This window comes from Peromyscus maniculatus, chromosome 7 (genome assembly GCF_049852395.1).
Source record: "Peromyscus maniculatus bairdii isolate BWxNUB_F1_BW_parent chromosome 7, HU_Pman_BW_mat_3.1, whole genome shotgun sequence".
Classification (NCBI taxonomy): Eukaryota; Metazoa; Chordata; class Mammalia; order Rodentia; family Cricetidae; genus Peromyscus; species Peromyscus maniculatus.
This window is the reverse complement of record NC_134858.1, coordinates 11,895,697-11,913,080: the sequence shown is the minus strand read 5'-3', so window position 1 is coordinate 11,913,080 and position 17,384 is coordinate 11,895,697. Positions and strand designations below refer to the sequence as shown.

General features: G+C 41.4%; 1 protein-coding gene across 16 annotated transcripts in view; it reads left to right on the top strand.

Annotated features, from left to right (window-relative positions):
- The first annotated feature begins 215 nt into the window (after positions 1 to 215).
- Positions 216 to 17,384, top strand: part of Cep295 (centrosomal protein 295) — a 45,454-nt gene continuing 28,285 nt past the window's right edge. For 9 of the 16 annotated variants that reach the window (XR_013052608.1, XR_013052609.1, XR_006073929.2 and 6 more), the window contains exons 1-6: positions 235 to 439; positions 3,778 to 3,911; positions 5,864 to 6,064; positions 7,829 to 7,953; positions 8,981 to 9,074; positions 14,421 to 14,516. Coding sequence is in view for 8 of the 16 variants with exons in the window: in XM_076575687.1 (XP_076431802.1) it covers positions 322 to 439; positions 3,778 to 3,911; positions 5,864 to 6,064; positions 7,829 to 7,953; positions 8,981 to 9,074; positions 14,421 to 14,516 (768 nt within the window). In the remaining 8 variants the exon portion in view is untranslated. Of the gene's footprint in view, positions 440 to 1,102; positions 1,211 to 3,777; positions 3,912 to 5,863; positions 6,065 to 7,828; positions 7,954 to 8,980; positions 9,075 to 14,420; positions 14,517 to 17,384 lie in introns of those variants that run through there. The other 7 variants (XM_076575690.1, XM_076575689.1, XM_042280439.2 and 4 more) reach the window with 6 other exon arrangements.

The following is a 17,384-nucleotide window of genomic DNA, read 5'->3' as shown; positions in this document are numbered from 1 at the left end:
GAACCAAACGCGCCCCAAGAACAAGAGAGACTAACGTCCCCCTTCGTGGCTCGCCAGAGAGCTTCCCTTCCCTACGTCTCTGCTTCCGGGTCTGTGAAGCAAACCGAGCGCCAGAGAGGAAGTGAGACTGCTCACCCGGCAGTTGTGAGAAATAATGGCCTCCTGCGCAAGACTGCGCGTGCGCGCACGTAGGCGGGGCTACACGTACGCGGGGCGGGACGTGGGCGGGGTCTCAGCTAGGCGCGGCCTACCCGGCGGCCCCGGCGGAGGCGGGACCAGGCTGCTTCCCGCCGTCCGCTCCCGCCATTGGTGGCCGTTTGAATGGCGGAAGTGACGAGGTGCTGGCGATGGCCGTCCCGCGGGCACCCAAACGGCTGCTGGGTAGCGGGCTGGCTGCGGACGCCTGTGTGCGGTGAGGTCCGGCCGCACACGCAGTCAGGTGAGTGACGGAGGCCCAGCAGGGTTCTCCGGGCAGGCCGCGAGCAGGCGGGCGAGCCTTCCGGCCCTTTAAGCCGCCCCGAGGCCGGTCCTGCAGGGAGCACGGCCTTCTGCGGGATCCGCCATCCGTAGCTCCCCTGGTACTCTTCTGTCACACTCAGCTTTGAAAGAATAGCAGTCCCAGCCGGGAGTGTTGGTTCACCCAGTGATCCCAGCACTCGCGAGGCAGTGCCGAGGCAGGAGGGGTGCCTCGAGTTCAAGGCTAGCCTGGGCGACATAGTGAAACCCTGCCTCAAGAAACTACAGCAACGAAGCCGGGCGTGGTGGCGCACGCCTTTAATCCCAGCACTTGGGAGGCAGAGGCAGGCGGATCTCTGTGAGTTTGAGGCCAGCCTGGGCTACCAAGTGAGCTCCAGGAAAGGCGCAAAGCTACACAGAGAAACCCTGTCTCGAAAAACCAAAAAAAAAAAAAAAAAAAGAAACTACAGCAACGAATAGTTGTCGTCAGTCTTTTTATTAGAATGTGTTAGGCGGTTTCGCACTAATAAAGCCACATACTTAGTACAACCCCGTGTGGTGGGTTATTACTCCCCTTACACAGAGTAAAGAGACAAGACCCAAGGGATTTGAGATTTGGCTACTGCCTTCTGCTAGTGAATGGTAATGTTGTCTCGTGCATCCACATCTGCGGACGCCTGTGTGTGGTGAGGTATTAATGCTGTGATTACTGTGTGTCAGATACTGCCTAATCCTCAGAATGAAATATATCAAAGTAAGTCCTACTGTATCTATTATTGGACAGTTACAAAACATAAAACTTAAAAACCCACACGGATAGAAATGACTAGTGAATAAAGGCAACAGGAGTCATCTACTTGGTATGTGTAGAAGGAATAATTTTCTCCTATGGGAAACAACTTATAATATTCCTCCCTTAGAGCACCAAACATCCTTGGAAGTTTGTTTTTGTTTTTGTTTTTTTTTTTTTTTGTTTTTTTTTTTCTTAAGATATATCAGTGGGGGCTGGAGAGGTGGTTTAAAAGCACTGGCTGATCTTTCAGAGGTCCTGAGTTCAATTCCCAGCAACCTCATGGTGCTCACGACCATCTGTAATGAGATCTGGTGCTTTCTCCTGGCCTGCAGGAATATATGCAAGCAGAATACTGTATACATAATAAACAAATCTTTAAAAAGGGACAAGAATATCAGTGGGATGTATTGGAAAAGGTTTTCCATTCAAGCAATTACTCCTGTTTGACACCAGACCTCTTGTGTATAATCATGACTGGGTCTGCCCATGTGGTACCGTACTAAATCTCTGTCTCTTTCATTCCACCCTAAATTATCTATAAAGTGCAAGACAGTTTTTTAGACAAAAAACATAAAGTGATGAATAAGACCATATTTGTCCTGGCCACACTTGTGATGGAGAATTCACTGAAAAATGTATTGGTTCCTACTAGATTATCCTAGCACTTCATTGAAACAGTGTTTTTAAGTTACTATATTTATTTGAGTATTGAGAGTTAAAAACGAAAACAAAAACAACCCTATAGCTACTATCACTCTACAAAAGACAGATAGTAATTAGTGAAAAACTAAAGGATAAGCCATCGCTTTTTAAATATGCATCCAGATAGTCTGTATTTAGGTGAGACGAGTGAGTCAAGGTCATTCATAGAGGACAGCTCCTTAGAAGAGGCTAAGCTTAGCCGGGCGGTGGTGGCGCACGCCTTTAATCCCAGCACTCGGGAGGCAGAGCCAGGCGAATCTCTGTGAGTTCGAGGCCAGCCTGGGCTACCAAGTGAGCTCCAGGAAAGGCGCAAAGCTACACAGAGAAACCCTGTCTCGAAAAACCAAAAAAAAAAAAAAAAAAAAAAAAAAGAAGAGGCTAAGCTTAAGCTCACTTCACACAGCTGTAAATATCCAGTGATATAGTTTGCCTGCTCATCACTGAGAAGAGACCAGAGATATGTGCACTTACCTCAGGTAAAATCATAATGGGGTGGTGATGCTGAGTGATCATGGGAGCAGACTGGTCCCAAAATTACTTGGAAAGAGTTTTCAAATTCCACCAGCTATAGCTATCCCAGTCTAGGTTCCAATACCACACTCCGCTACTAAGAGCGTGTTAAAATTGAAGCTCTAGAGAAGAGGAGCGGGGTTATAGCGCAGTGGAAGCATGAACAGGTGCAAAGCCCTGAGTTCCATCTCAGAACCAGAGACAGAAAGGAAGCGTAGGGTGGGCAGCAAGGACACCCCAAAAACAGCAGTAGAATAATAGACCTGGGAATCTAAGTACTTCCTGTGTCCAATTAGAATTATTCTATAGGTTGTTTTTCAAATGGTCATTTTTAAAAAAGGATAACATAATCCTGGTTAGTTTGTGTCACCATGACACAAACTAGAGTTGTCTGGGAAGAGGATTTTCAACTGAGAAAATGCTTGCACAAAGTCTGCCTGTGGGCACATCTGTAATACAGTTTCTTGATTGATGATGATGTGGAAGGGTGAGACCCACTGTGTACTGATCCATCTTTGGGGTGGCCGTGCTGAGTGGTATAAGCAGGTGGAGCAAGCCAGTGAGCAGCATGCCTCCATGGCCTCTGCATCAGCTCCTGACTCCATGTTTCTGCCATTTGAGTTCCTGCTCTGACTCCCCACAATGATGGACTGTGATGTGGAACTGTAAGCTGAAATAAGCCTTTTATTCCCAGGTTGCTTTTGGTCATGGTGTTTTATTGAAACAATAGAACCCTTATTCTAAACTAGTATAACATGTTTGTAATTGTTGAGGAAACTTTTAGACTAAGCCCTTGGAATTGATAAAATTCAATGGCATTTAGTGGCACTAGGTGATCAAATTGTGTACAGCAAACCAGGGGCCCTTAAAGTTACCTTTCTTTTTTTGTTCAAGTACAGGTTACCGGTATTACATTGTTCTTGATAAAACATTTCTTCAGTGCCAGCACATTTTTTAAGTGCTTAATAAATTCTGGAAATGCCAAAACAGGGAAAAAGTAAGGCCTGAAATATTGTCAGTTTGCTAGGGGTAGACAGACTTCTGAGCAGTCCTGCCTCCTCCTCCTTTTCCCTCATCCCTTCGACAGCCTGTGGGCTAAAGACCAGATTTGTGACTGCTTGTGAATAAGTTAGACTTTGTTTACCTATGCCCTTTTATATATACATACACACACACACACACACACACACACACACACACACACACACACACACACGTGTAAGTAACAGATTGAAGTTTTGACATTATTTTAATTGTTGCCCTATTTTAATAATATATTTTATAGGCATTCCTCTGTTTATTTCTCTTCAATTCAGATCCTTTATATTTAAAATACGCAGAAATGAAAAGAAAGGTGATGAACACTGGAAAACTGAGATTGAGTCCTAATGAGGAAGCCTTCATTTTGAAGGAAGATTATGAAAGAAGACGGAAACTAAGATTGCTTCAGGTATCATTTACTTGGAGTCTAAATTTTTTGTCTTCCTCAAATCCTTGGTGTTTTTTGGATTAGATCGTTTTAAATGAAATGTTGCATTTATGAGCTTTTTCTGTCCTTGAAAGAGCCTTGGTTCTTGTTTATAAACCAGTTCTGGAACATTTGAAACATAAGACAATGGAAAGTAGATTGGAGAAGAGTTGAAAAATAGATAGTGTTTAACTCAAGTATTGGAAAATAGTTGTTTAAATGTACATATACATATATCTGTATGTGTGTATATATAGAATTTTTATTCTTTGGTAATTGCATATGTGGATGCAATGTACTTAGAGCATATCCACCCCTCTCATCACCCTCCATTCCTCCTCAACTTCCGCTCACATTCTCCCTACTTCATGCCATCTTTTTCTTTTACTTTTTTTCCTCCCACTGAGTTCCTTTAATTCTGCCTGCACCTGCATGTGTGTACTGCCATCCACTGGAGCGTGGGCAGCTTACCATTGGGCCACATGCTGAAGTAAACTAACTCCCTGCAGCTATCAGCTCCCAGGAGCTCCTTAGCTAGGCGTGCGGCATCACGAGCACTCCCTCTCCATTCAGGAGTAATGTCTGGCTTGATCTTACGCAGGTCTTGTGTCAGCCACCATAAGTCCATGTATACAACAGTTCGGTTCGGTTATATCCAGGAGATATTATTTTGCAGTAATTTCCCTCAATTTCTGGCTCTTAAAATCTTACTGCCCCATTTCTAAATGATCCATAGTTGGTGAAAATTAGAAAAGGAAGCTTAGAAAGAATCTGGAGAAGACTACTGGAAAGATGAAACAGACTATTTATATCAGCTTCTAAGACAAATGTATTAGGAAATTTCTAAAGTTAAGCCTTTGTGAGTAAAGTAATAGCTTTCTATCTAGAATCAGAGATGATATACCCTGGAGAGGGAACCCTTATCTGACCTCTTTGGCTATGAAACTTGTGAAATCACCTTACCATTTTAGCATTTTGTATGTTATTGAGGGTAGAGAGAGCAGTTGAAACACATCTGTAGCAGGAATCTTAAAAGTTCTTATTAATAAAATCAAACCCGAGGCCGGTTATTGGGGTGAATACTGGAAGGTCAGAGAGACAGAACAAGCCACAGCTATCTCACCTCACCAGCTATCTCACCTCAGCTGGTCCTGTTTCCTCAGACTGGAAGCTTCTGTGTCCTCATCCCAATGGCTCTCAGCTGAATTACTGCTCAAAAGCCTGAAGCTTAACCAGGCCAAATGCTTAACCAGCCAAAAACTTCTAGTTTCTGGTCCTCACGCCTTATATATCTTTCTGCTTTCTACCACCACTCCCTGGGATTAAAGGCTGGCTTTCTGGGATTAAAGGCGTGTGTCACCATGCTTGGCTATTTCCAATGTGGCCTTGAACTCACAGAGATCCAGAGGGATTTCTATCTCTGGAATGCTAGGATTAAAGGTGTGAGTGCCACCATTTTCTAGCCTTTGTATCTAGTGGCTGTCTGTTCTCTGACCCCAGATAAATTTATTAGAGTACACAATATTTTGGGGAACACAATACCACCACACACATCAATTAAGAGACTTTAGAAATAGCTTTGGGGGTTGCTGAGATGGCTCAGTAGGTAAAGGTGCTTTACTGCCAAGCTTAGCAACCCAGGTCCTATCCCAGGGACCCTCATCCCAGGGAACTCGTGCAGGTTGAACTCTGGCTCCTGTGCTATGACACACATATACATAAATAAATGAATGAAATAAAAACATCTCTGAGTAACCCTCCCCTTTTTTTCTCTTGTCAGTTGGGTTTTTCTGCTAACCATAATCCTTACTTAACAAGTATTTAGGAAAATTGATACACCTGAAGAGAATTCATTTGAATTCCTATTCTCAATTAGATTTTAAAAAATGTTTAAACCCCCTTCATATGTTTTGTATGAAATACTCATCTTTCAGGTTCGAGAACAAGAAAGGGGCATTGCCTTCCAGAGACGAGAAGACATAAAACAGAGGCGAAATCAGCAGTTTTCCCGTTTGGCTGAGGAGCTAAGGGCAGAATGGGAAGAAGCACAAAGCCAGAAAATACAAAACTTGGAAAAACTGTATTTGGCAAGTTTAAGACATATGGGAGAGGGACATCGACAGGCTAAAGAAAATGTGAGTGGCTCATCTCATCACTGACTGAGGCAGTGTGGTTATACTAAACTAGATTTATTGAATGATGACATGAGAAACGTGTTTTAACGTATAGAACTGGGAGAGCAAGCTGACCTTTTCTCAATCAGTTTAATCTACGGTGAGAATAATGGTGTTGTTTCCTTATAAGTCATGCTAAGCACACCTTTCTTCCTCTGGTGTCCAAGTGTGGGGCGTTTACCCACCACCCCCACAGCTTCCCAGAGTTTTCTTGAGTGCGAGCAGCAGGAAATATTAGATAGAAGGATTTATAGCGGAGAGTCTTGCGGAGATAAACAGATAGAAAATAAAGGATAGCCTCGAGAGGGCCTGGAACCTATTCCAACGGGCCCGGACTGTCTCTGGTCCAGGGTTTTTATAGAGACGCCAAGGGGTGGAGCAAAAGACCTCCTCCCCCAGCACAGCCAAGTGCAGGCCATCTCAGACACCTGCACTCAGGCCCGTGGCCCTGATCATCCTCTATTCGGACCTGCTGGGTAAAGCCACGAGGAACCCCAGAACGGGCTCCCACATCCAAGTTAGCATTATTTCTTCTCATTCTTGCCTGTATAAAAGATGGTAACCTATTCAGTCAGAAATTGTCTGTCTCAAGCAGTTTGACTAGATCTGGGGAACTAAATTCAGATTTCCAGACTCAAATTCATCCCTGACCTCTAAATACATAGTAGTGAGTACACATGCACTTAGCTTTCGTTGATGACTTTCCTAAAGGCAGAGGAAAGCTCAGTGTTTGAGCAGGTCCTTGAGCTCCTTTGTTGCTGACTGTGATTTAGGGCTGGAAAAATAGCAGTTTGGCCAGGTGTGGTACACGTGGATATTTGTAATACCAGCCCTCAAGAAAAGAGACAGGAGGACTTCCCTAAGCTCTGAGCCAGCCTGGTCAGGATAGTAAGTTACAAGTCAATCAAGGCTGCATAACAGAACTAAATAAAATGGAAACGGGGAAGAACAAAGGAAAGAAATGACAGTTTGTCATCCCAGAGTCAGTCACACAGAAAACAGGCTGGCACCAAAGAAGACTAATCTTTAGTAACAATTAATTGAGGAAAAGGAATACCTTGAGGTGATGTGGCATCTTGGTTTTTGTGTGTTTTTACCAATAGCCCTAAGTTCTAAGTTACTTATTTTAGTGATTTATTTTTACCTTTTTTGGGGTCACGATCAGCCTTGTGTTTAAACATCCTCCCAAGCCTAACTCATTTGAATGACACTCATATGATTTTTGCAGACAAGACAGCCTACTATATTACTATAAATTTGATGTTTTAGTTTAAATAAAAAATTTTATTGGTTAATTTAACCCTTGTCCAAAGTAGCTTGATATTTTATGTTTTTATGCTAAGCTAAATGATTACTATTATGGTATGGCAGTAGCGGTATCATTCCTATACTTTGGAAAATATCTGTGTACTATGGGAAGGGATGACAGAACTGAAAGGTCACTTTGGGCCTAGAGAGGTGGCTCAGTGATTAATTAAGAACACTGGCTGCTCTTTTAGAGGTCCTGAATTTAATTCACAGCACCCACATGGTGGCTCACAACCATCTGTAATGAGATCTGATGCCTTCTTCTGGCATAAAGTTGTACATGCAGGTAGAGCATCATATACATAAAATAAATGAATAAATCTTTTTTAAAAAAAGATAGCTTCTGTGTTGATATCAAATAGACCCATTTCTGTTGATCTACTCTAAAATGACTTTTTAAGCCATATATACTTCTAGGAACCTGACTTGGATGCTCTGGCTCGGCGGGCAGCAGAAAGAAAAAGAAAAGCTGAAATGAGGCATAAAGAAGCCCTTAAAGTGCAGAAAAGTCAAAAAGAAATGCTAATGAAGCAGAGAACCAGGTAACATGATACCTCTGACCATGTTTTCAGCTGATGGCAATGTGGCTGAAAAGCGAGGCCTTTGGAGGCTGTGTAAGGACGGACACAGTAAGGAAGGTTGTGTCGTTGCACTCTGAACTGTGCTCACTAATGCAGTGGGGATGCTTTACCTAGCTGAGCGAACATTCTGAGTTCAGTGGCAGTTGCTAAGTTTCTGAAGAAATGTGTGGACAGTTCAGACTTAATATCAACCCAAAACTGTCTCTGATGGAAAAAGGAAGTAAAAAAAAAATCTGTGTGGTTAAGAGCATTAAAGAGATCTTGGGGTAGGACATGGTGGTGCACACCTTTGGTTCCAACACCTGGAAGGCAGAGGCAGGCAGATCTTTGTAAGTTCAAGGCCAGCCTGGTCTACATACCAAGTTTTAGGCCAGCCAGGGACAGAACAAAATACACAACAACACACACAAAACACAAGGTGGACTGGAGAGCTTCAGTTGTTAATAGTTTTTGTGTGTTGTTACTGGTCTGCACTGGTCATTTTATACAATGACCTGTCTTTACCATTTGTAGTTCTGCTCTTCCTGTAAAGAACTCTAGACTAATGGTCCTTAACCTGAGGGTGGAGTCAGAGGGCCCTTTCACAGGTCACCTAAGACCATCTGCATATCAGATATTTACATTAAGATTCATAACAGTAGCAAAACTTCAGTTATGAAGTAGCAATGAAATAATTTTATGGTTGGGAGTCACCACAATATGAGGAGTTGTATGAAGGGGTTGAAGCATTAGGAAGGTTGAGAACCACTGCTCTCTATGATTATTCAGTTGACCCTCCTGTCTTTAGATAAGCCTCTTGTGGTTGGTAAACATGTTCTTACATGTTTGCTTGGTCAAACTACAGAGTGTGGACTCGGCTAGAAGATGAGTCTCTGGCTTTTATCTTTTTAGCTCTGGGTAATGATATCAAGTAAATGCATTTCTGTTCCTCTTGGTGACAGCAGGTATTACCTAAGAGACTAATTGGTGGCATCTCTTATTTTTTAAGGCACATAAAAGCTCGAAAGGAAGCGTTGCTTGTGGAAAAAGAGAGATCAGCTAAAGTGGCCAGGCTGCCACCTCCTGTCCCAGCCCCTTTTGAGGTGACTTGCCTAGAGCTTAGTTTAAACAAGTTTTAATTGTGTAATAATATAGGAGTATTTTAAAATTTTAGAGATTGTTTTACCTATAAATACTTCAATATATGTTTTTAAGAATTTTTTAAAAAATAATAGTACTGACATTTTTCTCAGTTTTACCTAATGCCTACTATGTGTTCAGGTTTCCCCAGTGGGAGTTTTGTGTTTTCGAAGCATAGTGGTTTTGGTTTTTATAGTCCTACTAATTGTTCTGGCTTTTTATTTTTTATAGCCTGTATTTGTCAAAAAAAAATCGTTATATTAGTTGTTTTATAGACAGCCCACATTCTGGATTTGGCCTCTCACAATCTAATAAAGAAGTAGAGCTCAGATACATTTAAAACTCGGTTTACAGTCATAAGGTCATGAGAAAGTTATTTATAGTAGTAAGGTGTGTACTTTGTGATTAGACTCAATTTTGTTTACATGTTTAAAAGAGTTGAATTTTATGAGTACTAGAATGGACATGCTGGCTCATACCTACATTCTCAGCACTTGTGAAGCTGAGGCAGGAAATGACTAGTGAGCAACAGTAAGACTTTGTTTCTAAGGGAAAAGGAAAGAAAGAATCGGTTCTCTTATTTATATTAGCATTTTATAGTCTTTGGAGTGGCTACATAGATGACTGTCAAAATTACAGTTACTTTATGTGAGAAGTTAAATAGAGACTTTCTAAAAAAAAAGCTTGAAAACTTAATACTGGTGTGAGTATGTCTATCCTGTTTGTGTGCGTGCGTGTGCGTGTGCGTGTGCGTGTGTGTGTGTGTGTGTGTGTGTGTGTGTGTGTGAGAGAGAGAGAGAGGGAGGAGAGAGAGAGAGAGAGAGAGAGAGAGAGAGAGATCAGCATGAGTGTCAGGCTCTGGGGTCTTCCCTTCTGTTGTCTTCTCTGCTCTCACTAGGCCACCTGCCATGTAACACCTGATCCAGTGGCGCCCAGGTGAAAGTATCCTATTTCAGCCACTCCCTCAGGACCATGCAAGATCGTAGAGTGCAGGCAGTGTTTTAACCTAGGATGCCTTTTGATAGCTTTTATTATTTTCCAATATTCATAAGCCAAAATAACTTTAGCTTCTTGAAGTAAAATGCTTTTTCAGAGTGCAGGATAGGTAGAATTATCAATTCCAGGGCAGCACATTTGTTGTTGCTCCCCCCCCCCCTTGGCAGCGGGGGTGGATGTCTTTCATTTTTGTATCATTCTGAAGGTATTGAATTTTATTCTATACACAGCTACTGTCATTATTTCTCTTTCTGAAGTTCCTATCATAGAGGAGAAAGCTCTTCATGCTGGCCCTGAATCCATGTTTCTCAAGTGCTTCTTTGTTCTCTAGCCCAGCAGATGACTGGCTCCCTGTGAACATACACAGCCCCACTTCTGAGTCTTCAGAGAGCCTTGCTTTGTTTGTGTGTTTCCTTGTGTGTTGTTGTTTATAGCTATATAGCTCTTACAAACTAAGATATGGGTGATTGTATTCTTTTTGGTTAAAAAACAATGTTTTACAGTAGGTTCTTCATTCAGACCTGCTCAGGTGTTTGGGAAAGAACAGTGTCTTAGAATATGTTTTGAGCTGGTTGTGAGTTTGTGATACCAAAGGAAAGACTAGGACTTTGTTTAAAGGGCTGAGTTGTGGAGTGTTTGGAGACCCTGAAGGTAAGGTGTACCTTTTAAGACCTTGTGTCATATACAGAAAATACAGTACATCTGGGTCACTGTTTGTTCACATAGATAAAAATTCAAATACGGAGAAACCTGAGGAAAGATGTGTAAACTACTTAAGCTTCTCAAACTAAGAATATCTTAGCAGGGCATGGCAGCATTCTCCTGGAGGTGGAGGCAGAAAGATCAAGAGTTCAAGGCCATACCCTTTTGGAGGAGTAGATGGAAGGTGGGGGGGTTGGGGTGAGGGTGGGAGGGAGAACTGTGGTTTGAATGTAAAATGAAAAAAATTAAACAAAAAAAAAGTTCAAGGCCAGTCTTGCCTACATGGCAAGTTAGAAGCTACCTTAGACTATGTGAGATGAGACCCACTCATGAAAAACCAAGCAAACAAATAAAAAACAAGGTTTTTGTTTATTTGATCCAAGGAAAGAATATAATTTGGATATACTAAACTCTTATCCAAGAACTGTTCCTGTGGTGTAGTGAGTGGGCGCTGTTGCATATCTGTGGTTTTAGGATGTCGCATTTACTCACTGTGATAGCAATGCAGAGTATCAGTTATCCCTGCTTCACGTGTGAGGAAAGGTGAAGATCAAGGTTGACTAACCTGAGTAGAGAACCAGAGTTTATGTCAAGATCAGAGTCTCCAAGTCCTCATCTTTCTCCTGCGCCACTAGCTTCCCATGGATCCATTTCTTTAGACTTCACTGAGGTAAACTAGTCTGCACTGTCTGCAAATGTAAACAGCCATAGTAACCTCATTGAAAACCTCAGTGCTGTGAGCACTGTAATGTCTGAGGTAGTATAGTGCACATTTAAAAGCATGTTCTTTCTTTTTTGCACTGCCTTTGGAGACAGTACTAGATACAGGAGAAAAACAGGCTTGTTCTGTTTGTAGTTATGAGACTTGTTGGATACACCCGCTTTGCTGGGTGAGCCAATGTCAGTACTGATGAGCTCTGCTTTTAGCCTGCACCCTGGTAGTTTAAGTCCAGTGGTAGCTTACAGCAGAGCAGAACACAGCCTGGAAGCTAGATATTGTCTGAGCAATTTAAAATCATTTGTAAATCATCCTAACGGTGCTGACAGTCCATGGACTTATTTAATGAAACTCTAAAGTCTAGCTCACTGGAAATTGTGTTTTAACTAAGGATTGGTGGCAATTAAAATCTTAGCAGGGAGTCCCGATTTCAGTCTGTATGTATAACTAACTACCTTGATTTTGGGAGTACTAGTTCTTAGAAGTTGCTTGTAAATTGAATCATGTTTTATATTCAGCTTTTAATATCCTTGTGAAGAAGTAAGTTTTGTTTGTCTGGGGTATTTTGGGGTTTTGTTTTTGTTTTTGTTTTTTTGAGACAAGGTTTCTCTGTGTAGCTCTGGCTGTCCTTGAACTCTCTCTATAGATCAAGCTGGCCTTGAACTCGGAGATCCATCTGTCTCTGCCTTCTGGAGTGCTGGGATCAAAGGTTTACGCCACCACTACCCAGTGTGTTGTGTAATTGTACTGAACTTTAGTTCACAAATTAACTCCTGGCACATATTTGTAATCTCAGAGGTGGAGGCAGGAGGATCAGGAGTATAAGACCATCAACTATAGCAAGTTTGAGGCCAGCATGGGCTACATGAGACCCTATCACAGAAATAAAATAATCAGCTAATGTTTTCATTAGTGGGAAATGTTTTTTGTTTATAATTTCTTTTCTTTTCTTTTTTTTTTTTTGCCTCAGTTATAAGACTTTGAATGGGATCACCCTGTTCTCACCCTTTCTTCCCTGTGTTTCCAGGTTCCCCTCAACACCTTCTGACTTGTTCTCAATTTCAACTGAACATTTGCTACCTGGGAGCTTAAAAAATTAATACTAGTGCTAGACATTATCACCAAAGTTCTGATTAGATAATTGGTTTGGTGAAGAACCAAGGTGTCTAGTTTTCAGAAGCTATTTAGGTCGTTCTCTTAGCCCATTCATTTGGTTTTCCTTCATCCTGTCTTCCTTGTTTTGTATTTATTTGAGTGCTGTTTGTTTTTTCCCACTCATTTATGTTAAAGCTGTGTCTGATCATTTCTCAGTCATACTTCTCCCTGTTAATATTCTGATCCTGCCCTTTGGTGCCACTCTGTGCCCTGCCGTAAAAGCCTGTTCTTAAGGGAAAACTCTGCCCATTTCCCTCTCCTCCTCTTCCGCTTTCCTCCCACGAGTTGAGCACCTCTTGAACCCCTTGCTGCCTGCCAGCCCACCGCTGCTTCTGGGGGGGTCCCGCCACATACAATTCCTAACACTCCCTCTGAACTTGTCAGTGTTACCTCTTTGTGGTTTAACAGGTGCTTTCTCAGACACATTGTGAGTCCCACAATGACTGTCACCATGACCATGTGACATAGAGTTTACTGTGTGCCTTCTTTTTATATCAGAGCTGAGGGACAGTGCCGGTACCAGGTACAGAAGAGACTCAAGGAAATTGGACTGTTACTTTATTTTCTGTACAGTACCTAGCTTGGACAGAGTGGACACTCAGAAATCCCTTGTTAGTATAATTGATTTAATTACTTATGAGGTCATGATAAACTGTGATGGGCTAAATCTACTTTTATGCCGAAGTGGTGGAAGCAGAGAACTACTCAATTCATCTTCCTGAGACTTGTGCAGTTGGTATGCTTAAATATTCGCTAGTATTTCTAGACCAGAACTAAATACGTGATTAAACACTGACAAGTGAGACTAATGTGAATTCTAGTGGAATTTTTGTGATTAGTTGTGCTTCTCACTTGATTGGGTGTGTCTCATAAGCATGTTTTTATTCAGGAGATTTGAAAGTGCTCTGGAGATGGAGCTCAGTGGAAGAGCACCTCCCTGGGAACAGTCCCCAGTAAAGGGCATCGTGTAGGAGATACTATAACAAAAATAAATGTCTCTTTAAATAACTTGGAAGTTAGAGTGAACTTCTGAACCGCAATAAAAACATTGACTATAATATACATATCTAGAAGGTCTTTGAAATATTATAATATCTAGTACTTTTATTAAAACTTGAAGTAATTTAACTCTGGATTAAAAGTTATTTCATTATTAAGCAGATTTTAGCATTGATCTGGTTTTAGTGCATTTTCTGTTTTAATCATACAGTGCAGTAGGCGAGGTAATTCATAGAGAAGACTGGCTCATGGTCCAAGACTGATGAACTGCATCTGGCAGTAGCCTTCTTACTGGCAGTCATGAGTTGATGGAAAGCATCAAAGCCACAAATAAGGAGATCTAGGCAAACCGGCGTTTGTAGCAGACTCACCTTAGAAACAGCCTTGGAATTCATTAATCACTTGAAAGGATTAATCTGTTCGTTACAAGAGCTTCCCTAATAACCCCAGAAATTTCTACCCTGTTCCCTCCTAACATCTCCTAGTGGGGATTCAATTTGAACAAATTTTAGAACAAACCATAGCATGACTTAGTACACTGTTTTGTGGCAGTGCACACCTGTAATCCCAGCACTTGGGAGGTTGAGGCAGGAGGACTGCTGTAAGTTCCAGGCCAATCAGGCTACATAGCAAAATACTGTTTCAAAAATAAAAACAATTTTACTTTTTGCATTGGATCTAGATTTATTGAAAATGTGTGCTTTTAACCTAAACTCTTATTTTATGTCCTATTTTCCAGAACATTGAAATAAACAGAATTCCTTCATTGAAGACCAATAGTTCCACCTACCATCATATGTCCACTTTTGTGAGTAGACAGATGGGCACAAAGCAGGTGATTGACTTACTGTTTGTTCTGTGTTTATTCCATTGAGTTTTATCTTGAGTCTACATCTGGTGTGGCCAGTTCTCAAAATTTAAACAATCCTACTAACTATCCTAGGTTAAAAGAAAACAAAAAGCCTTGTAAATTGTGTTTTGAATTTTCATGTCAGATATATGGTTATTCCGTATGAATGGAAGAAGTATATGACTATTTGTGACTGTTTTTTAAAATGGTAAATATATTTTTATCATGCATTGTACAAAATAGGTTTTATTATAACATAAAGTAGGCTTTAAAACTTTTGATCATAAAATAATAGATCCTTTGCAGAAATGGAACTTTGTATAGAAGGCAAACTAGGAGAAACATCAATGATCCTATCACCAGAAGACAAAATAGTTAATATCATATGAATTAGAGTCTGTCTTTATGTATAGACATGCACACTAAGGTTTAAAAACAGGATTTTTTTTTTTTATGTTTATGGGTGTTTTGCCTTGTATGTGTGTCTGTGTACCATATCACATGCCTGATACCTGCAGAGGCCAGAGGAGGGTTGTCTGATACCCTAGGACTGGAATTGAAGAGTATTGTGAGCTGCCATATGGGTATTGGGAGTTGAACCTGGGTCCTTCAGAAGCATAGCCACTGTTCTTTTAACTGGTGAGCCCTCTATCCAGTCCCTAGAAAAAGGATTTTTAACAGCCCCCTCATAATTCATGCTTCACTAAATAATAGACACATAATAATTTTATACGTTTATATCTATATGTGACTATATATTAAGGATATATTTCGCCGGGCGGTGGTGGCTCACGCCTTTAATCCCAGCACTCGGGAGGCAGAGCCAGGCGGATCTCTGTGAGTTCGAGGCTAGCCTGGGCTACCAAGTGAGTTCCAGGAAAGGCGCAAAGCTACAAGAGAAACCCTGTCTTGAAAAACCAAAAAAAAAAAAAAACAAAGAATATATTTCTAGAGGAAAAATTCCTGCTTCCAAACTGAAATATTTGATAAAATGCATTGCACTGCCTTTTAAAAAGTACCAACAATATCAGAATGGCTGTCTTCCCATTCCTTTATCTTCATAATATTATGACTTGTGGGAGCCCACAAAAGCTTCCTAGTCAGATCTGAGTTTGCTTTAAACAGCAGGGCTGCATTAGGGGATGGCTCGACCACGTGCATGGCCACCAGGTGTTTGGGATGGTCTGCACTTGGCTGTGCTGCGGGGAGGTCTTTTGTTCTACCCCTTGGCATTCCTTTAAAAGCCCTTTAGGAGAGACAGACGGGGCTGGTGGGTTTTGACCCAGGCTTTCCCGAGCTATCCTGTGTTTCTAACTGATATTTATTTCTATCTATATATTTCTCACTTCTCCCTCCTCAAGAGTACCCTGGGGAAAAAAGTGGGAGCTGGTCTCCATCAATGACTTAGAAGTCCCTGCCAGTGTTAAGAGGGAACAACTGATATTTCCTTATTATAATTGCTGTTACTCTGTAACAGTCATTTTTCCTGTTTTTTTTTTTTTTTTTTTTTTTTGGTCTTGTTTGTTTTTTAGAGAAAGTCCCTCACCATATAGTCCTGGCTGACCTGGAACTCACAGAGGTCTGCTTGCCTCTGCCTCTGTGCTGAGATTAAAGCATGTACTGGTACTCCTAGTGTAACTGTAGTTATAATACTTTTTCATATTGTATATATTAGGCTACTAGGGAAATCAGTTATCAATACAGCATTAATGTGGGATTTTAAATACAACAAAATTTTGGTTGGCTGATTAATATGGGTGCTGAAGTCAACATACAGCCTGTAGGTTTGAAAACTAAATTTGTTTACAATTATAGGGTTTGGGGAGATGGCTCATTTCCTAAGTGCCTGCCACATTGTAAGCAGGAAGACCTAGGTTTGATTCTCCAGCACCCACATTAAAACTAGGAATGGCAGCACACATCTGTAACCATAGCATTGTTGAGGCAAAGCAAGCAGATCCCTGGCATCTATGGCTGGCTGACCAGCATAGCTGAGTCCATGAGCTCCCAGCTCCCTGAGAGCCTGTTTAAAAAAATAAGGTAGAGATTGATAGAAGAACCCAGTCAAACTCTGGCCCCAACGTGTACACATATGTCTGCCTCTAGCTTACATATAGTTACTCTGGAATTTGTGCAATATTAAATACTTGTTGCTCTAAAATACAGTTTTCAGTTGGGCACCTTTAATCCCAGCACTCGGGAGGCAGAGGCACGGAGATCTCTGTGAGTTTAAGGCCAGCCAGGGCTATGTAGAGAAACCCATTTTAAAAAACCAAAATTAACTAATTAAAGTTGTCCGGCCATCCCCAACCCCCCCCCACGTGTGTGTGTGTGTGTGTGTGTGTGTGTGTGTGTGTGTGTGTGTGTGTGTGTGTGTGTGTGTGTTTTGTGTATTGGATACAGGGCCCTGTATGTGCTAGGCAAGAGCTATAGCTGAGCTACATCCTACATCCCCAACCCTCTTTTTATTCTTCACATTGCCTACTCCATTATCTCTGGATTAGACATAATTATCATTCATGTTGTATATTGTTTTAAAGTTTTTCATCTCATGATTTTTTCAGAATTGTGTAGGGGGTTTCCGTAGTGTAGTGGTCATCACGCTCGCCTAACACGCGAGAGGTCCCCGGTTCGATTTTTTCAGAATTGACATTCTGCTTTAAATTCATCCTCAAGAGAGGAGAATTCCATAGCAATTTTTTTTTCATTAAAACTTTAAGGCCTGAATGGGTGAAGTGTTGTTTAATGTTCTGTGCTTATTGTAATTTTTATTTAACCTATTTTTGTTCTGCCTGGCATTATTTAGATTTGTATAAGTTGGTTTTTTTTTGGGGGGGGGGACGGGGGGTGTTT